Source organism: Ranitomeya imitator, chromosome 4 (genome assembly GCF_032444005.1).
Source record: "Ranitomeya imitator isolate aRanImi1 chromosome 4, aRanImi1.pri, whole genome shotgun sequence".
Lineage (NCBI taxonomy): Eukaryota > Metazoa > Chordata > Amphibia > Anura > Dendrobatidae > Ranitomeya > Ranitomeya imitator.
The window spans coordinates 701,751,086-701,774,681 of record NC_091285.1 but is presented as its reverse complement, the minus strand read 5'-3'; the positions used below and the strand labels follow the sequence as shown (position 1 = coordinate 701,774,681).

General features: G+C 44.7%; 1 protein-coding gene across 1 annotated transcript in view; it reads left to right on the top strand.

Moving 5' to 3' along the window:
* The window catches only part of LOC138677397 (sulfotransferase 2B1-like), a 204,707-nt gene that overhangs the window by 160,719 nt on the left and 20,392 nt on the right, over nucleotides 1-23,596 (top strand). The window contains exons 4-5 of the mRNA XM_069767490.1: nucleotides 12,716-12,842; nucleotides 12,924-13,018. Of these exons, the coding sequence (XP_069623591.1) occupies nucleotides 12,716-12,842; nucleotides 12,924-13,018 (222 nt within the window). The remainder of the gene's footprint in view (nucleotides 1-12,715; nucleotides 12,843-12,923; nucleotides 13,019-23,596) is intronic.

Sequence of the window (23,596 nt, the reverse complement as noted above, 5' to 3'; positions counted from 1 at the left end):
TCTCCTGCCGGCCAGCAGATGGAGACAGATGGCGGGCCCACTGGGCATGCGTCCGCCATGTTCTTCTGCCGGCGGCCAGGAGGAGCAGCAAGAGGATCCAGGGACCTAGGTGAGTTTGCTAGGGTCCCCGAATCCCCCTATTTCTCTGTCCTCTGATGTGCGATCACATCAGAGGACAGAGAATTACACTTTACTTTTTTTTTTTTTTTTTGCGGTCGCCGGTAAACAGTTCATTACCGGCGATCGCAAAACAGGGGTCGGTGCCGGCCGGCTGGCGCACTGCGCATGCGCCTGCCATTTTGAAGATGGCGGCGCCCACCGGGAGACACGAGGAGCATCGGGGGAGCTAGGTGAGTATTGGGGGGCCACCTGGGACCCCTTTTCTCTGGACAGAGAAATTAAAAAGAGATCGCGTTTTTTTTTTTTTTTTTGCGATCGCCGGTAAACGGTTAATTACCGGCGATCGCAAATGCGGGGTGGGTTAAAAACCCCCCGAATCATGTTCTCTGGGATCTCGGCTACCCTCGGCAGCCGAGACCCCGGAGAAAATCGGCCTCTGGGGGACGCTATTGACTTTTTCCACAGCGCCGTTAATTAACGGCGCTGTGGTTTAAGTACCCTTAGCGGCCGCCGTTAAAAGGCGTATCGGCGGTCGCTAAGGGGTTAATGTTATGGTGCTTTTCCACTATTAAAACGATTTAATAGAAAAATAATTGTTTGTGCATCACTTTATTCTGAGATCTATGACTTTTTTAGTTTTCTTAGTTTTCTGATGGAGCTGTATGACGGCTTGTTTTTTTTGTGGGATATGATGACGTTTTTAGTGGTACCACGTTTACTTATATTTGTATTTTGATTGTGTTTATTCCACAATTTGTTCAGTGGTATAATGATTTTTTTGCTTGTTTTTTACCTATTTTTATATGGTACATCCAGCAGGGTCTCCTGAAAACATCGTTTCCATTATTAGTAATGGGTCTCCCATACTGTTTGCCTATGCAGTGAGTGCAAGAGCTGCCAAAAATTAGAATGCACCATTAGGGTTGAGCAACTTTTACTTTTATAGGATCGGGTCGGCTTTCACGAAACCCGACTTTTTCAAAAGTCGGGTCGAGTGAAATCGGCCAATCCTATAAAAAAGTCGGGGTCGGGGTCGGCCGAAACACGAAACCCAATGCAGTGCATTGGGTTTCCAATGGTTCCCAGGGTTTGAAGGAGCGGAAACTCTCCTTCAGGCCCTGGGATCCATATTTAAGTGTAAAATAAAGAATTAAAATAAAAAATATTGCTATACTTACCCTCTGACGCGCCCTGGTACTAACTGGGAACCTTCCTTCCTTAGAATCAGCGCGTGAAAGACCTTAGATGATGTCGCGGCTTGTGATTGGTCACGCGACCGCCCATGTGACCGCTCACGTGACCAATCACAAGCCGCAACGTCACCGAAGGTCCTTCAAGCGCTGATTCTTAGGAAGGAAAGCTGCCGGAAAGAAGCAGGGCGCGTCCGAGGGTGAGTATATTCCTATTAGGTATATACTCACCCTTGGACGCGCCCTGCTTCTTTCCAGCAGCCTTCCTTCCTAACAATCAGCGCTTGAAGGACCTTCGGTGACGTCGCGGCTTGTGATTGGTCGCGTGAGCGGTCACATGGGCGGTCGCGCAACCAATCACAAGCTGCGACGTCATCTAAGGTCATTCACGCGCTGATTCTAAGGAAGGAAGGCTGCCGGTTAGTACCAGGGCGCGTCAGAGGGTGAGTATAGCAATATTTTTTATTTTAATTCTTTATTTTACACTTAAATATGGATTCCGATACCGATTTCCGATATTGCAAACATATCGGAATTCGGTATCGGAATTCCGATACCAGATTAAGAAGATCGCCGACCTCTTGGCCGACCCCACACAGGGGTCGGGTCGGGTTTCATGAAAGTCGGCGACTTCTGAAAATGGCCGACCCGTTTCGCTCAACCCTATGCACTATAACACCCCTTTGACGAGACATACCGGAAGACCTCATAAAAAATGTTCCCATTATTAGGAAGTGGGTCTCCCATATTATTTGCCTATGCAGCGAATGCAAGAGCTGCCAAAAATTTGGACGCACCAAAATACGCCTTTGAAGAAACGTAGATTAGTGCCCCCTGAAAATAATGTTCCCATTATTAAGAATGGGTCTCCCATAATGTTTGCCTATGCATTAAATGCAAGAGCTGCCAAAAATTTGGACGCACCTTAATAACCCTTTGATGAGAAGTACCGAAGGGCCTCATGAAAAAATGTTCCCATTATTAGGAAGTGGGTATCCCATACTATTTGCCTAAGCAGTGTATGCAAGGGCTGCCAAAAACTTAGAGGCACTACAATGCCCCGTGGAAGAGACGTGGTGGAGGGCCTCATAAAAAAAAAAATTCCCATTAGAAGGAAGCGGGTTTCCTATACTTGTAATGCCCATACAATAAGTGTATGTGCTGACAAACATTTACCCCTGGGTGGTATACATGAATATACTGTCTAAAAATTTTTTTTACAGGCCTCAGAGTGTTTTTAAAACAATTATGTGGATGTTGCATCATGGACCACGGTCACCCTGGTGATATGGTGGTGGAGGATGAGGAGAAGGAGGAGGACAACAGCAGATATTCAGAATTAGGAAGCACATACTCATGTGTGGATGTGAAGAGGTGCATGGGAATAGACCTCCCAAAAGAAGACACTGGATTTGAGCTTAAGTTACGCTGCTATCATTCGGTGGTGTTGAGAAGTTTGGCTCAATTCAGTCCTTGTTAATTTTTGTAAGAGACAGCTTGTCAGCATTTTCAGTTGTCAGTTATAATTCCACCAGTGGCGCTAAAAACCTGATTTGACAAAATGCTAGCGGCAGGGCCGGCCAGGACCTCCAAGGCATAGTGAGCCAGTTGATGCCTCGTGTCCAGCTTGGATACCCAAAAATTATAAGGCACAGAGGAATCACAGTGGATGTTGGTACAGTCAGCAAGGTACTCTCTCAGCAACTTCCCCATCTTTGCACTCCTTGTGAGAGTACCCCACGTCTCAGTGCCTGTGGGATGGGAGGGACTGAGATAACTCTACCAGAACTTTGTGAGTGTTTCCCTACCTCTGCTGCATTGGAGCTCAGTGTCTCTCACCTGTACTCCTTGGTTGTCCACCAAACTGTGATCTCTGCAACCAGCATTTTCAGGTGGGATTTTTTTTAATAATTCAGCAACAAGGGCCTTTTGGTACTGTCCCTTTTTAGCAGACCTGTCCGCCTCGGGAATAAGAAATAGAAAGTTATTCTTGTAGCGTGAGTCTAGAAGTGTTACCAACCAGTAATGACTGTCACCGAAAACTCTGAGAATGCGAGGGTCATGGGAATGACAGCATAACATAAACTCAGCCATGCAAACCAGATTGCTAACAGGCAAAACTTCCTTGTTCTCACCAAGAGGAAGACGGACCATGCTTTTCTCCTCCTCTTCTGCCTCCCTGTCCTCAGGCCATCAATGCTGAACAGACGGTATGATTATTTTGCAGGTAGTACCATTTTAGCACATGAAATTAACTCCTTTTCTTCGTCCTCCTCCTCTTTCTCAATGTGACCCAATCCACATTGTATTGAGATGAGGCTGAGCAGTGTGTAATCACTCTGTATGGTTCCTTGCTCCATCTCTTCGTTCTCCGTCTGCAATGCATCCTGTTTGATTGTGAGCAGAGAGTGTTTCAAAGACAGAGAAGCAGGATGGTGATGCTAATTATTATTATTATTATTATTATTATTATTTATTGTTATAGCGCCATTTATTGGCGCTTTACATGTGAGGAGGGGTATACATAATAAAAACAGGTACAATAATGTTAAACAATACAAGTCATAACTGGTACAGGAGGAGTGAGGACCCTGCCCGCGAAGGCTCACAATCTACAAGGGATGGGTGAGGATACAGTAGGCGAGGGTAGAGCTGGTCGTGCAGCGGTTTGGTCGATCGGTGGTTACTGCAGGTTGTAGGCTTGTTGGAAGAGGTGGGTCTTCAGGTTCTTTTTGAAGGTTTCGATGGTAGGCGAGAGTCTGATGTGTTGTGGTAGAGGGTTCCAGAGTAGGGGTGATACGCGAGAGAAATCTTGTATGCGATTGTGGGAAGAGGAGATAAGAGGGGAGTAGAGTAGGAGATCTTGTGAGGATCAGAGGTTGCGTGTAGGTAAGTACCGGGAGACGAGGTCACAGATGTATGGAGGAGACAGGTTGTGGATGGCTTTGTACGTTATGGTTAGGGTTTTGTAGTGGAGTCTCTGGGCAATGGGGAGCCAGTGAAGGGATTGGCAGAGGGGAGAAGCCAGGGAATAGCGGGGGGACAGGTGGATTAGTCGGGCAGCAGAGTTTAGAATAGATTGGAGGGGTGCGAGCGTGTTAGAGGGGAGGCCACAGAGCAGGAGGTTGCAGTAGTCAAGGTGAGAGATGATGAGGGCATGGACTAGGGTTTTTGCAGATTCTTGGTTGAGGAATTAACGGATTCGTGAAATATTTTTGAGTTGAAGTCGGCAGGAAGTGGAAAGGGCTTGGATATGTGGTCTGAAGGAGAGATCAGCGTCAAGGATTAGCCCGAGGCAGCAAGCTTGTGGGACTGGGGAGAGTGGGCAGTCATTTACTGTAATGGATAGGTTCGTTGGAGGGGTCGCGTGAGATGGGGGAAAGATGATGAATTCTGTTTTGTCCATGTTAAGTTTCAGAAATCTAGCGGAGAAGAAGGATGAAATAGTGGACAGACATTGAGGGATTCTGGTTAGAAGGGAGGTGATATCTGGTCCAGAGATGTAGATCTGTGTGTCATCAGCATAGAGGTGATACTGAAAGCCATGAGACTCTATGAGCTGTCCCAGGCCAAAGGTGTAAATGGAGAAGAGCAGGGGCCCGAGGACTGAACCTTTTGGGACTCCGACAGATAGGGGGTGTGAGTGGGAGACGCTGAATGTCCGGTCTGTTAGGTATGACGAGATCCAGGATAGGGCCAAGTCTGTGATGCCAAGGGATGAGAGGGTCTGTAATAATAGGGAATGGTCCACTGTGTCAAAGGCAGCCGACAGGTCAAGGAGGAGGAGAACAGAGTAGTGTCGCTTGCTCTTGGCGGTTAAGAGGTCATTGGTGGCCTTAGTTAAGGCAGTTTCAGTGGAATGGTGTGACCGGAAGCCAGATTGTAAGCGGTCAAAGAGGGAGCAAGAAGAGAGATGGGAGGACAGTTCAAGGTAAACGTGTTGTTCCAGTAGTTTGGAGGCATAGGGGAGAAGTGATATAGGACGATAGCTAGATACAGAGGATGGGTCAAGAGAAGGCTTTTTGAGGATAGGTGTGATGGAGGCATGTTTAAAGCTTGAGGAGAAAACACCAGTTGTTAGTGATAGGTTGATGAGATGGGTTATGGTTGGGATGGAGACTGTGGTGAGGTTTGGGATGAGGTGGGATGGGAGCAGGTCAAGTGCACAGGTGGTGAGATGCGATCTTAAGAGTAGAGTGGAGAGTTGATCTTCTGTAATGGTGGAGAAGTTGGTTTTGGAGGTGGAGGGCTGGGAAGCCGGGAGGAAGGGCTCTGGGGGTTGTTGACCAAAACTGTCTCTGATGCTATCAATCTTCTGCTTGAAAAATGAGGCAAAGTCTTCAGATAAGTGGGGAGGGATGAGGTGCTGGGGGACGGAGGAGAGAGTTGAAGGTGTTGAATAACTGTTTAGGGTTGTGAGACAGAGAGGATATGAGAGATGAGAAGTAGGTTTGTTTAGCTGTGGTGAGTGTGGTCTTGAAAGTAGTGAGGGACTGTTTGAATGCAATGAAGTGCTCATTAGAGTGGGATTTTTTCCATCTGCGCTCAGCAGCCCTGGAAGCTCGCCTCTCTTCTTTGGTCAGGCTGGTGTGCCAGGGCTGTCTGTTGATTTTGCGAGCTTTGGTACGTGTAAGTGGGGCAGCAGATTCCAAAGCTAAGGCTAATTATGACGTCATCACCGCTTAACATTTTGGTGGAGTCATCAAAGTTTTGGAGGATGGTTCATATGTCTGACATCAATTTCCACTAATGAGGTGTTATGTGTGGAGACTGAACTGAATAATGATGGCCTTGTTGATGCTGGTAGTGAACAACTGCCCTCTTCTGCTTGCAAATCCATCCCAATATATGCAGTGTATAGTTCCAAATTGTGAGGAAATTACACACCAGTCAGTGAAGCGGAAGCTGCAAACACTGCTGAAGCACGGCAAAGGCAGCAGAAGCTGTAACTAACTTTCCAAAATGGGCACATTGGCAGCGTACTTTACAAGCAGATCCAATAGCTCTGGTTAGGTTTTAAGAACCACGAAGGTTAATCACATGGGCCAGGCATTGTACGTATGTGAGCTCTCCTTACCTCCGAGCTGCCACCAGGTTCCAGCCATTGTCACATACGACCATGCCTAGCTTTAGATTCAGCGAGGTCAGCCACAGATCTGCCTGCTCTTTCAGAGCTGTAAACAACTCTTCAGCATTGTTTTGGTTTGTCACTTAAGCATATTAGCTTCAGCACAGCCTGTTGCCACTTGGCTGCATAGCTTCCAGCTTGTGACTGATGTGGTCATTTTGGAGATGGAGGTTTATTATGAGGAGGAGGATGTGCAGGAGCTGTAGACAGTGGGGGCAACCATAATTGATCTCGGGCATGCAATCCTCAGCATCGGGGTGACATGTTCTATCCCAAGGTCCAACTGAGTCCTGGCTTAAACTACAGTTATATGAAAAAGTTTGGGCACCCCTATTATTCTTAAGCTTAATGTTTTATAAAAATAGGTTTTTTTTGCAACAGCTATTTCAGTTTCATATATCTAATAACTGTTGGACACAGTAATGTTTCTGCCTTGAAAGAGTTTTATTGTACTAACAGAAAATGTGCAATCTGCATTCAAACAAAATTTGACAGGTGCATAAGTATGGGCATACACCAGAAAAGTGACATTAATATTTAGTAGATCCTCCTTTTGCAAAAATAACAGCCTCTAGTCGCTTCCTGTAGCTTTTAATGAGTTCATGGATCCTGGATGAAGGTATTTTTGACCATTCCTCTTTACAAAACAATTCCAGTCCAGTTAAGTTTGATGGTCGCCGAGCATGGACAGCCCTCTTCAAATGATCCCACAGATGTTCAATGATAATCAGGTCTATGGACTGGGATGGCCATTCCAGAACATTGTAATTATTCCTCTGCATGAATGTCTGAGTAGATTTGGAGCTGTGTTTTGGATCATTGTCTTGCTGAAAGATCCATCCCCTGCGTAACTTCAACTTTGTCACTGATTCATGAACATTATTGCCAAGAATCTGCTGATACTGAGAAGAATCCATGCGTCCCTCAACTTTAACAATATTCCCGGTGCCAGCATTGGCCACACAGTCCCAAAGCATGATGGAACCTCCAACAAATTTTACTGTGGGTAGCAAGTGTTTTTCTTTGAATGCTGTGTTTTTTGGCCGCCATGCATAACACCTTTTTGTATGACCAAACAACTCAATCTTGGTTTCATCAGTCCACAGGACCTTGTTCCAAAAAGAAATTGGCTTCTCCAAATGTGCTTTTGCATACCTCAGCCGACTGTTTGTGGTGTGCTTGCAGAAACGGCTTCTTTCGCATCACTCTCCCATACAGCTTCTCCTTGTGCAAAGTGCGTTGTATAGTTGACCGATGCACAGTGACACCATCTGCAGCAAGTTGATGCTGCAGCTCTCTGGAGGTGGTCTGAGGATTGTCCTTGACTGATCTCACCATTCTTCTTCTCTGCCTTTCTGATGTTTTTTTGGCCTGCCACTTCTGGCCTTAACAAGAACTGTACCTGTGTTCTTCCATTTCCTTACTATGTTCCTCACAGTGGAAATTGACAGGTTAAATCTCTGAGACAGCTTTTTGTATCCTTCCCCTGAACAACTATGTTGAATAATCTTTGGTTTCAGATCATTAGACAGTTGTTTTGAGGAGCCCATGTTGCCACTCTTCAGAGGAGATTCAGACAGGAGAACAACTTGCAAGTGGCCACTTTAAGTAGCTTTTCTCATGATTGCATACACCTGGCTATGAAGTTCAAAGCTCAATGAGGTTAGAAAACCAAAAAAAGTGCTTTAGTAAGTCAGTAAAAAGTAGGCAGGAGTGTTTAAAACAAGAAAATGATAAGGGTAACCATACTTATGCACCTTTCAAATTTTGTTTAAATGCAGATTGCACATTTTCTCTTAGTACAATAAACCTCATTTCAAGGCAGAAACATTACTGTGTCCAACAGTTATTAGATATATGAAACTGAAATAGCTGTTGCAAAAAAACAGTTTTTATAAAACATTAAGCTTAAGATTAATAGGGGTGCCCAAACTTTTTCATATAACTGTATGTTAACTCAGTGTGCCGTCAGAGAGATGTACCATCCATGCCAAAAAGCGCTTGTCTACATGTCCGTGGTTTGGTGGACTTTCCCAGTAACTGCATTGTTGAGGGAACGGCTAATGTTGTGGGACATGTGCTTGTGTAATGCGGGGAAGGCACACCGGGAGAAATAGTGGCTACTGGAGACCGAGTACCTTGCAATGGCTACCACCATCAGGTTGCAGAAAGCTTCCATTTCCACGAGCCTAAAAGGCAACATTTTGAGCAAAATCGGTCAAGAAATGTGAGAATTTAATAGTGTTGGCTGCTTGCATTCCAAGGACTGGAGTCTGGACAACTGAATGCAGCGCTGTGACGAGGACGTGGATGTGCTTGCTGGTGGTCCTAGTGGAGTGTGTGAAATGACACGTGCAGGGCAGGAGGCATCTTCACATGCACCATTGACAGGGTATTGGATTGCACGCACAACAGCGGAAGAAGCAGTGATGTCACCCGCAGACACTGTTCCTGGAAACTGGGATTCGGCAAACAAAGTTGGGTGCTTTGCTGCCATGTGCCTGATCATGCTGGTGGTGGTCAGGCTGGTTTCTTTACTACCCCTGCTGATGCTGTCCTGGCAAGTAGTGCAAATGGCCATATATGGCGTTATTGGCAGAGTCTTTAAAAAAACATCCAGACTCAGGAAGACCTAAAGGCCCCTTCACATTAAGCGACGCTGCAGCGATACCGACAATGATCCGGATCGCTGCAGCGTCGCTGTTTGGTCGCTGGAGAGCTGTCACACAGACCACTCTCCAGCGACCAACGATGCCGGTAACCAGGGTAAACATTGGGTAACTAAGCACAGGGCCGCGCTTAGTAACCCGATGTTTACCCTGGATACCATCCTAAAAGTAAAAAAAAACAAACACTAGATACTTACCTACAGCTGTCTGTCCTCCAGCGCTGCGCTCTGCTTCTCTGCTCTCCTCCTGTACTGGCTGTGAGCCGGAAAGCTGAGCGGTGACGTCACCGCTCTGCTTTCCGGCTCACAGCCAGTGCAGGAGGACTGCAGAGCACAGCGCTGGAGGACAGACAGCGGTAGGTAAGTATCTAGTGTTTGCTTTTTTTTACTTTTAGCATGGTAACCAGGGTAAACATCGGGTTACTAAGCGCGGCCCTGCGCTTAGTTACCCGATGTTTACCCTGGTTACCAGTGAAGACATCGCTGGATCGGTGTCACACACGCCGATCCAGCGATGTCTCCAGGGAGTCCAGCGACGAAATAAAGTTCTGGACTTTGTTCAGCGACCAACGATCTCCCAGCAGGGGCCTGATCGTTGGTCGCTGTCACACAGAACGATTTCATTAACGATATCGTTGCTACGTCACAAATAGCAACAATATCGTTAACAATATCGTTATGTGTGAAGGTACCTTAACAGTTGTACTGGCAACTTCCATTGTGTTGGTGTTACGATTGTACGCCTTCTTTCTGCGGCCACCACACTGCTTTTTCCTGCCCGTTGGGGTTTGACACCTCTCTCCCCCTGTGTGCTGCTGTCCTCACTCTGCATGTCCTCCTGCCAGGTTGGGTCAGTTACTATATCATCCGTCACTTCATTTTTCACATATGAACCCTGCTCCTCCTTCTGACTTTCTGGCAATTGTGTCTCATCATCGTCCACCTCTTGTGACACTTTCTCACCATCGCCTTCGTGTGACCGTGGCTGCTCAAATATTTGGGCATTGTTACATGCGATCTCCTCTTGCCCCGCTTTAAGTGAACTGAGCGAGATGCACGAATCTATAAATGGAAAAGTGAACAACTCTTCAGAGTGTCCAAGTGTGGGATCAGTTGTCTCCGGGCACTTGGCATGGTGGAAGGAAGGAGTCTCACATTACAGCTTCATGCAGAGGGAATGGAGGAGGGAGCAGTGAAAAGAAGAGCTTTCTAGGCAGTGTTAAGAGGGGGGTCTGAAACCCCACAGCATATGTCTGAAAAGCCATGGAACCTTCTATGTGTATACTCCAAATATGGCATATTAATATTATCGTGACAAGGGGCAATGTGAGCCATGCATACAACCAGTGGAAGGGGGAGAGCTGAGCCATGGGGGACGGGGAACCGATCCATGCGGACCAGGGGAGCCAAGCTATGCAGACCGGGGGAGTTGAGCAATATGGGACAAGGGGAGCTGAGCAATGCGAGATTGGGGGAGCTGAGCAATGCAGGAGCGGGTGAGCTGAGCAATGTGGGACAAGGGGAGCTGAGCAATGCGATACCGGTGGAGCTGAGCTCTGCTGGACCAGAGGAGCTGAGCAATGCGGGACCAGGGAAGCTGAGCAGTGCGGGAATGAGGGAGCCATGCATACAACAGGGGGAGGCACACATACCAGGAAAAGACAGGGGGAGCCAAATACCAGGACAGGACAGGGGGAGCCACATATCAGGACAGGACGAGGGGAGCCACATACCAGGACAGGAAGGGGGGAGCCACATTTCTGGACAGGACGGGGAGCCACATTCCAGGACAGAAGAGGTGGAGCCACATACCAGGACAGGACAGGGGGAGCCACATATAAGGACAGGACGAGGGGAGCCACATATCTGGACAGGGGAACCACACACCAGGACAGAAGAGGTGGAGCCACATACCAGGACAGGACAGGGGGAGCCACATATCAGGACAGGACGAGGGGAGCCACACACCAGGACAGGACGAGGGGAGCCACATACCAGGACAGGACGAGGGGAGCCACATACCAGGACAGGAAGGGGGGAGCCACATTTCTGGACAGGACGGGGAGCCACATTCCAGGACAGGACGAGGGGAGCCACATACCAGGACAGGGGAACCACACACCAGGACAGGATGAGGGGAGCCACATATCAGGATAGGACGAGGGGAGCCACATACCAGGACAGGGGAACCACATACCAGGACAGGACAGGGGGAGCCACAAATCAGGACAGGACGAGGAGAGCCACATACCAGGACAGGGGAACCACATACCAGGACAGGATGGGGGAGCCACATACCAGGACAGGACAGGGGAACCACACACCAGGACAGGATGAGGGGAGCCACATACCAGGACAGGGGAACCACATACCAGGACAGGATGGGGGAGCCACATACCAGGACAGGACGGGGGGAGCCACATATCTGGACAGGACGGGGAGCCACATTCCAGGACAGGACAGGGAGAGCCACACATACCAGGACAGGGATGAGGGGACAATGCATACCCGGCTTATACTGGAGTCAATAAGCTTTCCCAGTTTTCCATGGCAAAAGTAGGTGCCTCGGCTTATACTTGGGTCGGCTTACACTTGAGTATATGCGGTAATTATCTGACCCTGCAACTGATGCTGTGATGGTTCCAGACTCTGGAATTCATTAGAAAGATACTGTGACAAATTTGCCACCTGGTCACACAGCATGAACAGGCTCTACACTGGTGAAAAAAGAGAAATGTGTAGTTCAGCTGTAATGTGACACAAATTACTTCTCATGGACAAACCTTGAGTTGGGATAGTCAAGTACTCAGAGGTCAATAGCCAGGAAGTGGCCATAAACAGAGGGAAGACACAAAGGCATTGTGAAGTAACAGTCCAAGGTCATAATGCAAAAAAGAAAAGCTGGTCAGAGTACAAGGATTAGACAAATAGATGTTCAGAATGAGGTTCAAGGTCAGGCGGCTATAGATCAATAAGCAAGGCACTTGGTACAGAGTAAACAATCCACACAGAGCTGAAGATACGGCTGACAGCTGTCTGGTACTGCCAGCTCATTTATATAGCTGAGCAATCAAGGGAATAGTCAGTTCCTGGCGAGAGCTCTGCATCACCCAGCGTCAGATTGGATGGCCGAGCTGTCAATAAGAACACAAACAGCTCATCACACCCCTGCAACAGACTGAACACCTGAGCTATCAATTACTGCATAGACAGCTCAGCACGCCCCGGCATAAAACTGGACTACTGAGTTGTCCATCACTGCTCAGGCATACGAAGGGGTGGAAGCGTTACTGCATGAAGGTGTGCATCATATCACAACTCAACTATCTAATTTATAATTAGCATCAGTTCCTGTTTTTTTCTTTTTTAACTGTTGGGATCCAGTGTTGCATTTTTGTTTCGCATTGGGAAAAACATCATATTAGATTATATAGAAGCCAGTTATTAATATCAAGATATATTAATTTAGTTTTGACACCATTTTGAAAGAAATCCCTTCTTTTATTGAGGAAATACATCTTAAAAGCAAATAGTTACGCATAAAATTGTATGAACACTCATTTAACAAATATAAATTTTTATATCTTGTTTTTGAAATGTTTGTTTTAGATCATATATACAATCAGAGATCCAAAAGATGCCGCGGTGTCCCTTTATTATTTTTCAAAAATGAGTACGTACTTCAAAGATCCACAAAATATGGATGATTTTCTAAAAGGATACTTAACTGGAAACAGTAAGTAATTAAGATTAATGTAAATTTACAAAAATGTCAGTTATAAGCATATTCTCTACTGTCCAATATTATTTATTGCAGTACCATATGGATCTTGGTTTAATCACGTCAAGGGATGGATGGGATTGCTGGGAAAAGATAACTTTATGTTTCAGACTTATGAGGATCTGAAGAAGGTAAATCTTTAATATGAAATTATTGACATGTAGACGAAACATTCTTATGAATATCTAAGTTAGGTATAGAAATAAACCTCGTAAAAAAAAGGTTAAACATTTAATAGATAGAAATCTCAACTTTGCAAAACCAAAATATGAGGAGAATGGATGTTATATCATCCAAATGTGTGACTAAAGCGAGCCTGTTAGCACGATTTGGCAATGTAAAGTACCGTATATACTCGAGTATAAGCCAAGATTTTCAGCCCATTTTTGGGGGCTGAAAGTCCCCCACTCGGCTTATACTCGAGTCATACCCAGGGGTTGGCAGGGGAGGGGAAGCAGGGGCTGTCTAATTATACTCACTTGCTCCTGGCACGGTCCCTGTAGGTCCCTGGTTCCCCGCCACCGCAGCTTCTTCCTGTACTGAGCGGTCATATGGTACCGCTCATTACTAGAGTTGAGTGACTTTTACTTTTTTAGGATCGAGTCGGGTTTCGCGAAACCCGATTTTGTCAAAAGTCGGGTCGGGTGAAATCGGCCGATTATTTCGAAAAGTCGGTGGCCGACCGAAACACGAAAACAATGCAAGTCAATGGGGAATCAAAGTCGGCAGTGAGTGGAGGACAGGAAAACACCTACAGTGCCCATTTTAATGCCAAAAATATCATTTCTTATTTCTTAAGCTTGCAGTGGTTTCTTTGTATATAGCAACATACCATGTTACATATGCTTCATTAGGTCTTGCCAGACTATCTGCTCAGTAATGGTGCCACTTTGGCTTCTTGGCTCATTAACCAAACACTTTTTGTGGGTACTATTTTAGATATGTGTATGTCCATTTTATCCTAATAAAGATTGTTATATTTTGTTCAAAATACGCTTCAGTTTCTATATGATTCTATCCATTTTGCGTAGAACAGGTGCCTATTAATAATTGCTATGAATGCTATATGATATTATAACTAGTTGTTACGCAAGTACTTATTCCTATAAGCATCCTTACATTTTGGGACTATTGTTTGATTTTTATAATAATAGATAGACATTGAAAACAGGGGATCTTTTGGCTAAAGTTGTTGGGGGGTAGGACTGGCTCAAGATTTTCGTGGGCCCGGGAAACGCGGAATACGTCACGGCGGTGGAGCAGGGACAGGTAAGTATTTCAACTTTGCAAGTGCTGTGATCCTGAGCAAGCAGGGGGGCCCACTAGTTGGCACTGACACAGGGCCCCTCATAGTAGGCAGTGTGTTTGACGGTGGGTGGCGCCTCCCACTGCCAGAGACACTATTGCATACTATGAGGGGCCTTGTGCCAGTGCCAATGAGTATTCCCCCCCACCTGATGAAGGAACCTGCACTTTCATCTGCAGCTTCCTCTTTGTCCCCGTGTAAGGTGGTATAGTATGCGGAAAGGGGAACCTGACTTTCAGCAGGGTCACATTCTTGCTGTGTAGCGTGCACGGTGAATGTAGCGTTCTGGGTCAATGTACCAGAAGACTCATCTAGCAGTGGCTGGGCAATGGGCAGGATGAGGAGGAAACACAGATATAGGCCCAAATAATAAAGTAGGCTAAATGCAGTTCAAAATTGGTAACAGGACTAACCAGGGGCCATTGCTTTGTTCAGTGGAGTACAACTGCAATGAGTGGCGCAGACACAGTTAGTAGGCCCAAAATAAAAAGTAGGCTAAATGCAGTTCAAAATTGGTAACAGGACTAAACAGGTGGCATAGCTAGGTACTGGGGTGGGCTCCTCTGCTGAGTAGCAGACAGTGGTAGTAGGCGCACAGTATTAACTGGTCTAAATGGAGGACAGGGCCCCTGAATATTTTAACTATCATCTATCATTGCAACAAATTTGTATTGGCAGTGCCATTGAAGGATTTAACAGCACAGACTACACAGTGGTGGAACAGGGAGAGGTAAGTATTGCAAGAGGTAGAGCACTGTTCGAGCTGGGGGGGAACACTCTCTCGTGGGCGGCGGTACTGGCACAGGGCCCCTCATATTACAACGGTGTGTCTGACATTGGTTGTGCACCACCACCATCAGAGACACTTCATTGTACTATGAGGGACCCTGTGCCAATGCCGTTGCCCAAAAGTGGGCGCACCCACCTGTCCAGGCACTCGCACGGGTGCTTGCGCCAGGTGGTGACCACGGCCCTGTGAGGGGAGTCAGCCCATTTAGGGAGGTATAAAAATGGCCTATGGTGGACATTCAGCAACTGCAAATGGAGGATTTGGAGAAGTCAGTAAGAGGAGGCCAAAAGCAAGACATTTTTCAGGCAAGCTACGTGTCAGCAGGTGAAGGTGGGGTAAAATAATTTGAAATCCATGATTGGTTCATTTTAATGAAGGTTAGATCATCAACATTTTGGGTGGCCAGACGTGTCCTTTTTTCGGTCAGTATTGAACCAGCAGCACTGAAGACTCTTTCTGATAGCACACTAGCACAGGGCAAGCAAGCTCCTGTAATGCATATTCTGCCAATTCAGACCAGGTGTCTAGTTTAGATGCCCAGTAATCAAAGGGGAATGACCTGTGAGGGAGAACATCGATAAGGAAGGAAAAGTAGTTCGTAACCCTACTGGACAAATGCTGTCTCCTGTCACTTTGAATTGATGCAGCAGTACCTGTCGTGTCTGCGGTCATTGCGAAATCACTCCACAACCTGGTCATAAAACTCCTCTGTCCAACACCACTTCGGATTTGTGCACCTCTAACACCTCTGCCATGTTGCCACCATAGGGGTGGAGCCGCATATTCATTACTGTAATGAGTAGTAACGGTGACTGCTCAGTACAGCTATAAGCTGCAGTGCCGGGGAAGCAGGGACTGCACAGTGCCAGGAGCAGGTGAGTATAATGGGGAGGGGAGCGCAGCGCTGCGCGATATTCACCTGCTCCCCATTCCGGGCGCTGCTCCATCTTCAGCGTCTTCTGCAGTGACGCTCAGGTCAGAGGGCGTGGTGATGTGGTTAGTGCGCGCCCTCTGCCTGAATGTCAGTGCAGAAGATGCTGAAGATGGAGCGGCGACGGAAAGAAGTCAGGGGAATATTGAAAGTGTCAGGGGCCTGAGCGATGGAGAGGTGAGTATGTGATTTTTTTTTTATCGCAGCAACAGCAAATGGGGCAAGTGTCTGTATGGGGCATCTTATGGGGCCATAACGTTTGTGCAGCACTATATGGGGCAAATATCTTTATGGAGCATCTTATGGGGCCATAATTAACGTTTGTGGAGCATTATATGGGGCAAGTGTCTGTATGGAGCATCTTATGGCGGCCATAATCAACATTTGTGCAGCACTATATGGGGCACATATCTTTATGGAGCATCTTATGGGGCCATAATCAACATTTGTGCGTGCAGCATTATATTGGGAAAATATCTTTTTGGAGGATCTTATGGGGCCATTATTAACCTTTATGAAGGATTATATGGGGCATATTTTATTATGGAGCATCTTATGGGGCCATCATAAACTTTATGGAACATTATTTGGGGCTCCTGATTCAATATGGATATTCAAAAACACTTAACCTACTGATGTCTCAATTAATTTTACTTTTATCGGTGTCTATTTTTACTTTTGACATTTACCGGTAGCTGCTGCATTTCCCACCCTAGGCTTATACTCGAGTCATTAAGTTTTCTCTGTTTTTTGTGGCAAAATTAGGGGGGTCGGCTTATACTCGGGTCGGCTTATACTCGAGTATACACAGTAAATACTGTACATGGCTGTAATGGTGCAGAAATACAAATTACATTAATACCTTTAGTGAGGAAATCTACTTTCTGGTTCTTCTTTAATCACCATTTGAATTTTTCTGCTAATTAGATTTTGGCGCACAGGGGCCGGACACTGGGTGTTCTCACTGTCTGACTCTCTGGCTCCTTCGCCTGCTTCCTCTTTTTGAAGTGGACGTTTCAAACACAGAAGGGAGGTCACAGAAAAAGATAAATGGAATCACAGACAGGAAGGAGAAGACCAAATGTTCAGTCCGGCCCCTGTGCACCGAAACCTATTTGGCAGAAAACTTCAAATGGTGAATAAAGAAGAAAAACAAAGTCAACAAAGCGTATTTCTTCACCAAAAGTAGGGATCCAAGGGGTATCATTTTTCCTTGTGTTAAGTGACATGTCAATCATGCCACGATGAGGAGACTTTCAAGCCACAATGCTCTTATGGGAAATATGCAAAGAGACAATTTGCTTATTTCCCAGAGGAGCATTGTGGCTTGAAAGTCTCATCTCAACAAGCTTGACATGTCACTCTCGGCAAGGAGAAACGATACCCCTTGGATCCCGGTCAGACACCTCTCCCACAGCCAAACCAAATCTCACACTTTGCCCTGATGAGAGGCAGTACTCTGAAAGAGTGTCTACAAATTAAGGTTCTGGTTTTGGCTTTTATTCGAGGTCATGTGGCAAGGCTCGTTAAAGGATCGACATTCACTGTTAGGATTGCTACTTCTTATAAGTGGCACTAGAATTCTATTCCTTTTCCTCTCTGAAGAGACAAATTGCATATTTAAAAAAAGTATAAATTAAATCAGCATTACAGCCATGTCTTTACTTAACATTACGAATCAAGCTAACAGGTTCTCTTTACATGAATGTGGTTCTCTGCATTTTACATTTTTGGCACCGCCACCTAAGCAAAAGAGCCAAAGCCCGACGGCCGTCTTACCGTGATCAGTAGTCATGGGCAACTCCTTTCAATTAATGTGGTTTGATATAAATGTCTATTATGTAAAAAAAAAACATATTAACCCCTTTATGACATTTGCCATAATGCTACGTCCCTGTGCGCTTGTCCTATTTGTGCGCAGGCGATCGCCGATAGTTGTCAGCTGATTCTGACAGATGACACCCGGCACTAACTGATAGGAGCTGTCATGCACCACTCCTAGCACTTTAATCCCCTAAATGCTGCAATCGAAACTGATTTCAGCATTTCAGGAGCCGCAGAGGGAATACAGTCCCACTGCCCTTGGATCAGAGACCTCGTGGCGTGACGCAGGCTACCGATAGTTGCCATGGTGACATTCGGGTCGCCAGAGCTAGGAAAGTTACTTGATCATGTGCAGTGCATGGTCAACAACTTTCTCCATCAGTGCAGAGCTGCTGCATCACCATGCTATACAAGCAATCATCCTGCAAATAATGATGGTCCCATAGTGGGCGAAGTAAAAAAAAAAATAAGTTAAAAAAAAGTTCTAAACAATTGTAAAAACATGTTTTAATAAATGTAGAATAATAATAAAAAAATCAAAAATATTTTATCCAAAAAAAATATAAACAATAAAGCACATATTTGTTATTCCCGCGTCCGCAACAGCCTGACTTATAAAACTGTTCAAAAAGTTAACTCCTTTGGTGAAAACAGTAAAAAAAGGAAATAAAAAGCAAGGCAAAAAGTAATGTTTTCGTATCATACCACAGAACATAAAGTGGAATAAAATGTGATAAAAAAGGCAGATATAAATCAGCATGGTATCCCTGAAAACATCATCTTGTCCCGTAAAAAGACAAGCCAAGATACAGCTCCATCAGTGGAATATAAAAAAAGGTATAGCTCTCAGAATAAAGTGCTGCAAAAATAATTATTTTTTCTATAAAATAGTTTTTATTCTAAAAAAGCGCCAAAACATAAAAAAATATAAATGAGTTATCACTGTAATCATACTGACCTGAATAAAAAAACTGCCTTATCAATTTTGCCATACATGGAAAGGTATAACCCCCCCAAGCAAAAAAATATTCCTGAATTGCTGCTATTTGTTCATTCTGCTTCCAAATATTCAGAATAGAAAGCACTCAAAAAATGTAATTTGCCTAAAAATGGTACCAATAAAAAATGGCAACTTGTTCCGCAAAAAACAAGCCCTCACATGACTCTGTAAGCCAAATTATGGAAAAATTATAGTTTTCAAAGTATGGTGATGCAAAAACAATTTTTTTGCAAAAAAGGGTCTTTTAGTGTGTGGCAGCAGCTAAAACATAAAAACTCGATATAAATATGATATCGCTGTAATTGCACTTACCACGAGAATAAAGTCACCTTGTCACTTATGCAGCATGAGGAAAAATAAATGAAACCAATTCATCACCTCCTGTTGATTTTTTTCATTCTGCCTCAGAAAAATTACAGTAAGGCTCAGCAGACATTTATCCTGCACTCGGCTTTGAGCACTTGCATTATGGTTTCTGTGAAAATCTCTGAAATATGTGATTCAGAAGGAACCCTTGGCAGAAGATTCCCTATAATGAGGCAGATGCAAGCACTGTGGACACCGTCAGACCTGTGATCCGCCAATGTCCGTCTTTTTAGGATTGGATAAAAGTGCAGTCTGCCACAGTGTTGTTCACTTCTGAAAAGAAAGACACCGCTGAACAGAGGCCAGACAGAAGTAACTCTGCTCCCTCACTATAGTGAACGAATCACTCTAGAGTTACATCTGAATCACATTAATTAGAGATTTAGATGGAAACCCCAAAGTAAGTGCTCAGCGTAAAGTGCTGGATAAATGTGATCTCAAACTTTATGCAAAATTTTCCCCATAAAAGCTTTTACTCAATCCACAAAAAAACAAGTATTCACTCAGGTCTGTCATCTGATAATGGAAATTTAGGGGGCTTCCACGTTACTGGTAACACAAAGGCTCTGGGAAAGCGAAATGGCTCCTCACCCACCAAAAGAAATTCAGCAAATCCTGTGCTTCCAAACCCAAATGCCCCAAAGTGTACCTAAACCACATACAGCATCCATGCTTGGCATTTCTGAAGCAATGAGAGCCTGTCTAACTTATGGGTGCATGCCTCCAGAAGCATGGGATGGGCATAAGGTAATGGTGACCACAGCATACTGGTCACTACAGCGTACTGGTCACTGCAATGGTAGTTTGCGATTTTCACTAGGCAACATTCATTGCTGCTTGTTTCTGGAAAATGCCCATGGAGTCAAAATCATCACTGCACCTGTAGATAAATTCAACAGGAGGTATAATTTCCAAAATTGGGTCACTTGAGGGGGATTCTGCTCTTCTGGAAATTAGGAGCTCTGTATATGGAGTCTGCAAACTGTTCTAGGAAAATCAGCACTCCAAGAGGCAAATAGCGCTCCGTTTCTCCCAAGTCTCTTCGTATGGCTATGTACTGTACAGCCACATATGGTCTATTGCCACATTCAGTAAAAATTGTAGGACGAATTTTGGTGCCATTTTTACTCACTTCTTGTGTGAAAATGTAAAATCTGGGGCTAGAACAAAATTTTGGTTTGTAAAAATGTAGTTATATTTTCTTCACTGCCCAATGGTATAAAATTATGTGACATGTACGTGGTATCAATATGATCATTGCACCCCTAGATGATTTCATTGAGAGGTGTAGTTTGTAAAATGGGGTCACTTATGGAAGTTCTGCTGTTCTGACACCTCATGGGTTCTCCCAGTGAGTCAAGGCACCTGAAAAGCATAACAGTGAAATCTGGTGCTCGTTGCCTTCTGAGCCATGGACTATGTCTGAAAATTATTTCTTGATTACATGCAGGGTACTGGTGCACTCAGGAAAATGTGTACAACATTTTTTTGTAAAAAAAAAATCCTATTAGCCCTTAGAAAAATTAAAAACGTGGGGCTAAAACAACATTTTAGTGGTAAAAATGTAATTTATTCTTTCTTCATCACTCAATGGTATAAAATTTTGTGAGGCACATGTGGTGTGAATATGAATTCATTGGGGAATGTCAATTGTAAAATCAGTTCACATATAGGAGTTTATGTTGTTCTGGCACCTCAGGGGCTTTGCCAATATGACATGGTACCCTCAAGCAATTCCAGCAAAATCTAAACTCCAATATGGCTCCTTTTCCCTTCTGAGCTTTGCACTGTGCCTCAAAAGTAGTATTCCCCACATATGGGGCATCGCCATACTCAGGAAAAATTGAACAGCAAATTATATAGTGCAATTTCTCCTGTTCTCCTTGAAACTGCAAAATTTGGGGCCAAAGTAATATTTTTGTGGGGAAAATGTGCTTTTACATTTTCACGGCTCAACTTAATAAACTTCTGTGAAGCACCTGGGGTTTCAATGTGCTCACCACACATCTAAATACATTCCATGATGGGTCCAGTTTACAAAATGGGGGGTTTATACTGTTTAGACACATTAGGGGCTCTCCAAATTAGACATGACGTCCGCTAATGATTCCAGGAAATTTTACATGAAAAAATCAAATGATACTACTTCCTTTCCGAGCCCTGTGTGCGCCCAATCAGTAATTTTTTCCCTCATATAAAATATCGACGTATTCTGGAGATATTGCACAGCAAATAGTATTGTGCAATTTTTCCTGTTACCCTTATGAAAATGCAATAGATGAGGCTAAACATATTTTGGGGAAAATGTAATTGTCTTTATTTTCACGGCTCAACATTACAAACATCTGTGAAGCACCAGAGGGTTTCAAGGTCCTCACCACACCTCAGTTCCCTGAGGGGTCTAGTTTCCAAAACCAGTGTCACTTGTGGGAGATTTTCATTGTTTAGGCACATCAGAGGTTCTCAAAAGGCAAAATGGCGTCCTCCAATTGTTCCAGCAAAATTTGCATTCAAAAAGTCAAATGGCGCTCCTTCCATTCTCAGCTCCACAATGCGCCCAAACAGTGGTTGTCTTCCTAATACGAGGTATCGACATGCTCAGGAGAAATTACACAACAAATTTTGTGGCCTACTTTTACTTGTTACCATTGTCAAAATAAAAAAATTTGGATCTGAATTAATTTTTTTGTGAAAAAAGTTAAATGTTCACTTTTTCTTTCCACGTTCCAAAAATTCCTATGAAGCACCTGAAGGCTTAATAAACTTCTTGAAAGTGGTTTTGAGCACCTTGAGGGGTGCAATTTTTTGAGTATTGTCACTTTTGGGTGTCTTCTATTATATAGACACCTCAAAATGACTTTAAATATGATGTGGTCCCTAAAAAAATGGTTTTGTAAATTTTGTTGGAAAAATTAAAAATCACTGGTCAACTTTTAACCCTTATAACAAAAAATAATTTGGTTTACAAAATTGTGCTGATGTAAAGTAGACGTTGGAAAATTGCAAAATTGATACAATTTTCAACATTTTCACCACATTTTTGGAAGAGCATTGAACAGCAAGGTGGATTGCTGCTGAGGGAAAAGAGAGAAAAAAAATATTCTCTAAATCTTCAGCTTAGCGAGAGTGAATGAGCTGAGTCTTACCTGAGCGTAAGTGTGAACGGCGGTAAGTGTGACTTGTGATTCAGTGACTTTGGATTCAGGGAGTTTCCAAGGGAGGAATTACTGAATTGCTGTCTGTATTTTATTAATACTTTGCATTTATTTTTTATTGAACTTTTCTGTCTGGTGCAATCCCCATTAGGAAATGTGCTCCACTCTTGTTAAGGCCATCCAGTGCATATCTTGCCACATGTATGCAGTCCTTGAGCAGCCGATCGAGGGTGCATACTGCTGTGCGAGATGTGAGCACGTTGTGCATTTGGAAGCCCAGATTCTGGATCTAAATGTGCAGCTGGCAACACTGAGATCCATTGACAACATGGAAAGGAGTCTTCTGCTCACTGAGCAGACGCTCAATGGGATAGATGAGGGGGGGATGGTAGGATGGAGTTGCAGGACGGTGAAGTAGCAAACTGGGTGACAGTTAGAAGGCCTGGTAGAGGGAAGAGTGCCAGGGAGGCTAGTCCTGATCTGGAACACCCCAATAAGTTTGCTAAGTTGGCAGATGAGGGGGGTGCCAGTACAGGGAAATAGGAGAGCAGGGCAGGCCAGACAGGTGCTGATAGTGGGCGACTCAATTATTAGGGGAACAGATAATAACCATGATCTAATAACCATGTATAAGTATATAAGGGGACAATACAAATATCTCGCTGAGGATCTGTTTATACCAAGGAAGGTGACGGGCACAAGGGGGCATTCTTTGCGTCTGGAGGAGAGAAGGTTTTTCCACCAACATAGAAGAGGATTCTTTACTGTTAGGGCAGTGAGAATCTGGAATTGCTTGCCTGAGGAGGTGGTGATGGCGAACTCAGTCGAGGGGTTCAAGAGAGGCCTGGATGTCTTCCTGGAGCAGAACAATATTGTATCATACAATTATTAGGTTCTGTAGAAGGACGTAGATCTGGGGATTTATTATGATGGAATATAGGCTGAACTGGATGGACAAATGTCTTTTTTCGGCCTTACTAACTATGCTACTATGTTACTATGTAGATAGGGCAATCTGTCACAAAGACAGGGATCGTTGAACGGTGTGCTGCCTACCTGGCGTCGAGTCCGAGACATCGCTGATCGGGTGGACAGATTATTGGTAGGGGCTGGTGAGGACCCAGCGGTCATGGTGCACATAGGCACAAATGACAAAGTTAGAGGTAGGTGGAAGGTCCTTAAAGATGATTTCAGGGAATTAGGCTGCAAGCTGAATGCAAGGACCTCCAACGTGGTATTCTCTGAAATACTGCCGGTACCACGTGCCACGCCAGAGAGGCAACGAGAGGTTAGGGAGGTTAATAAGTGGCTCAAGAATTGGTGTAGGAAGGAGGGGT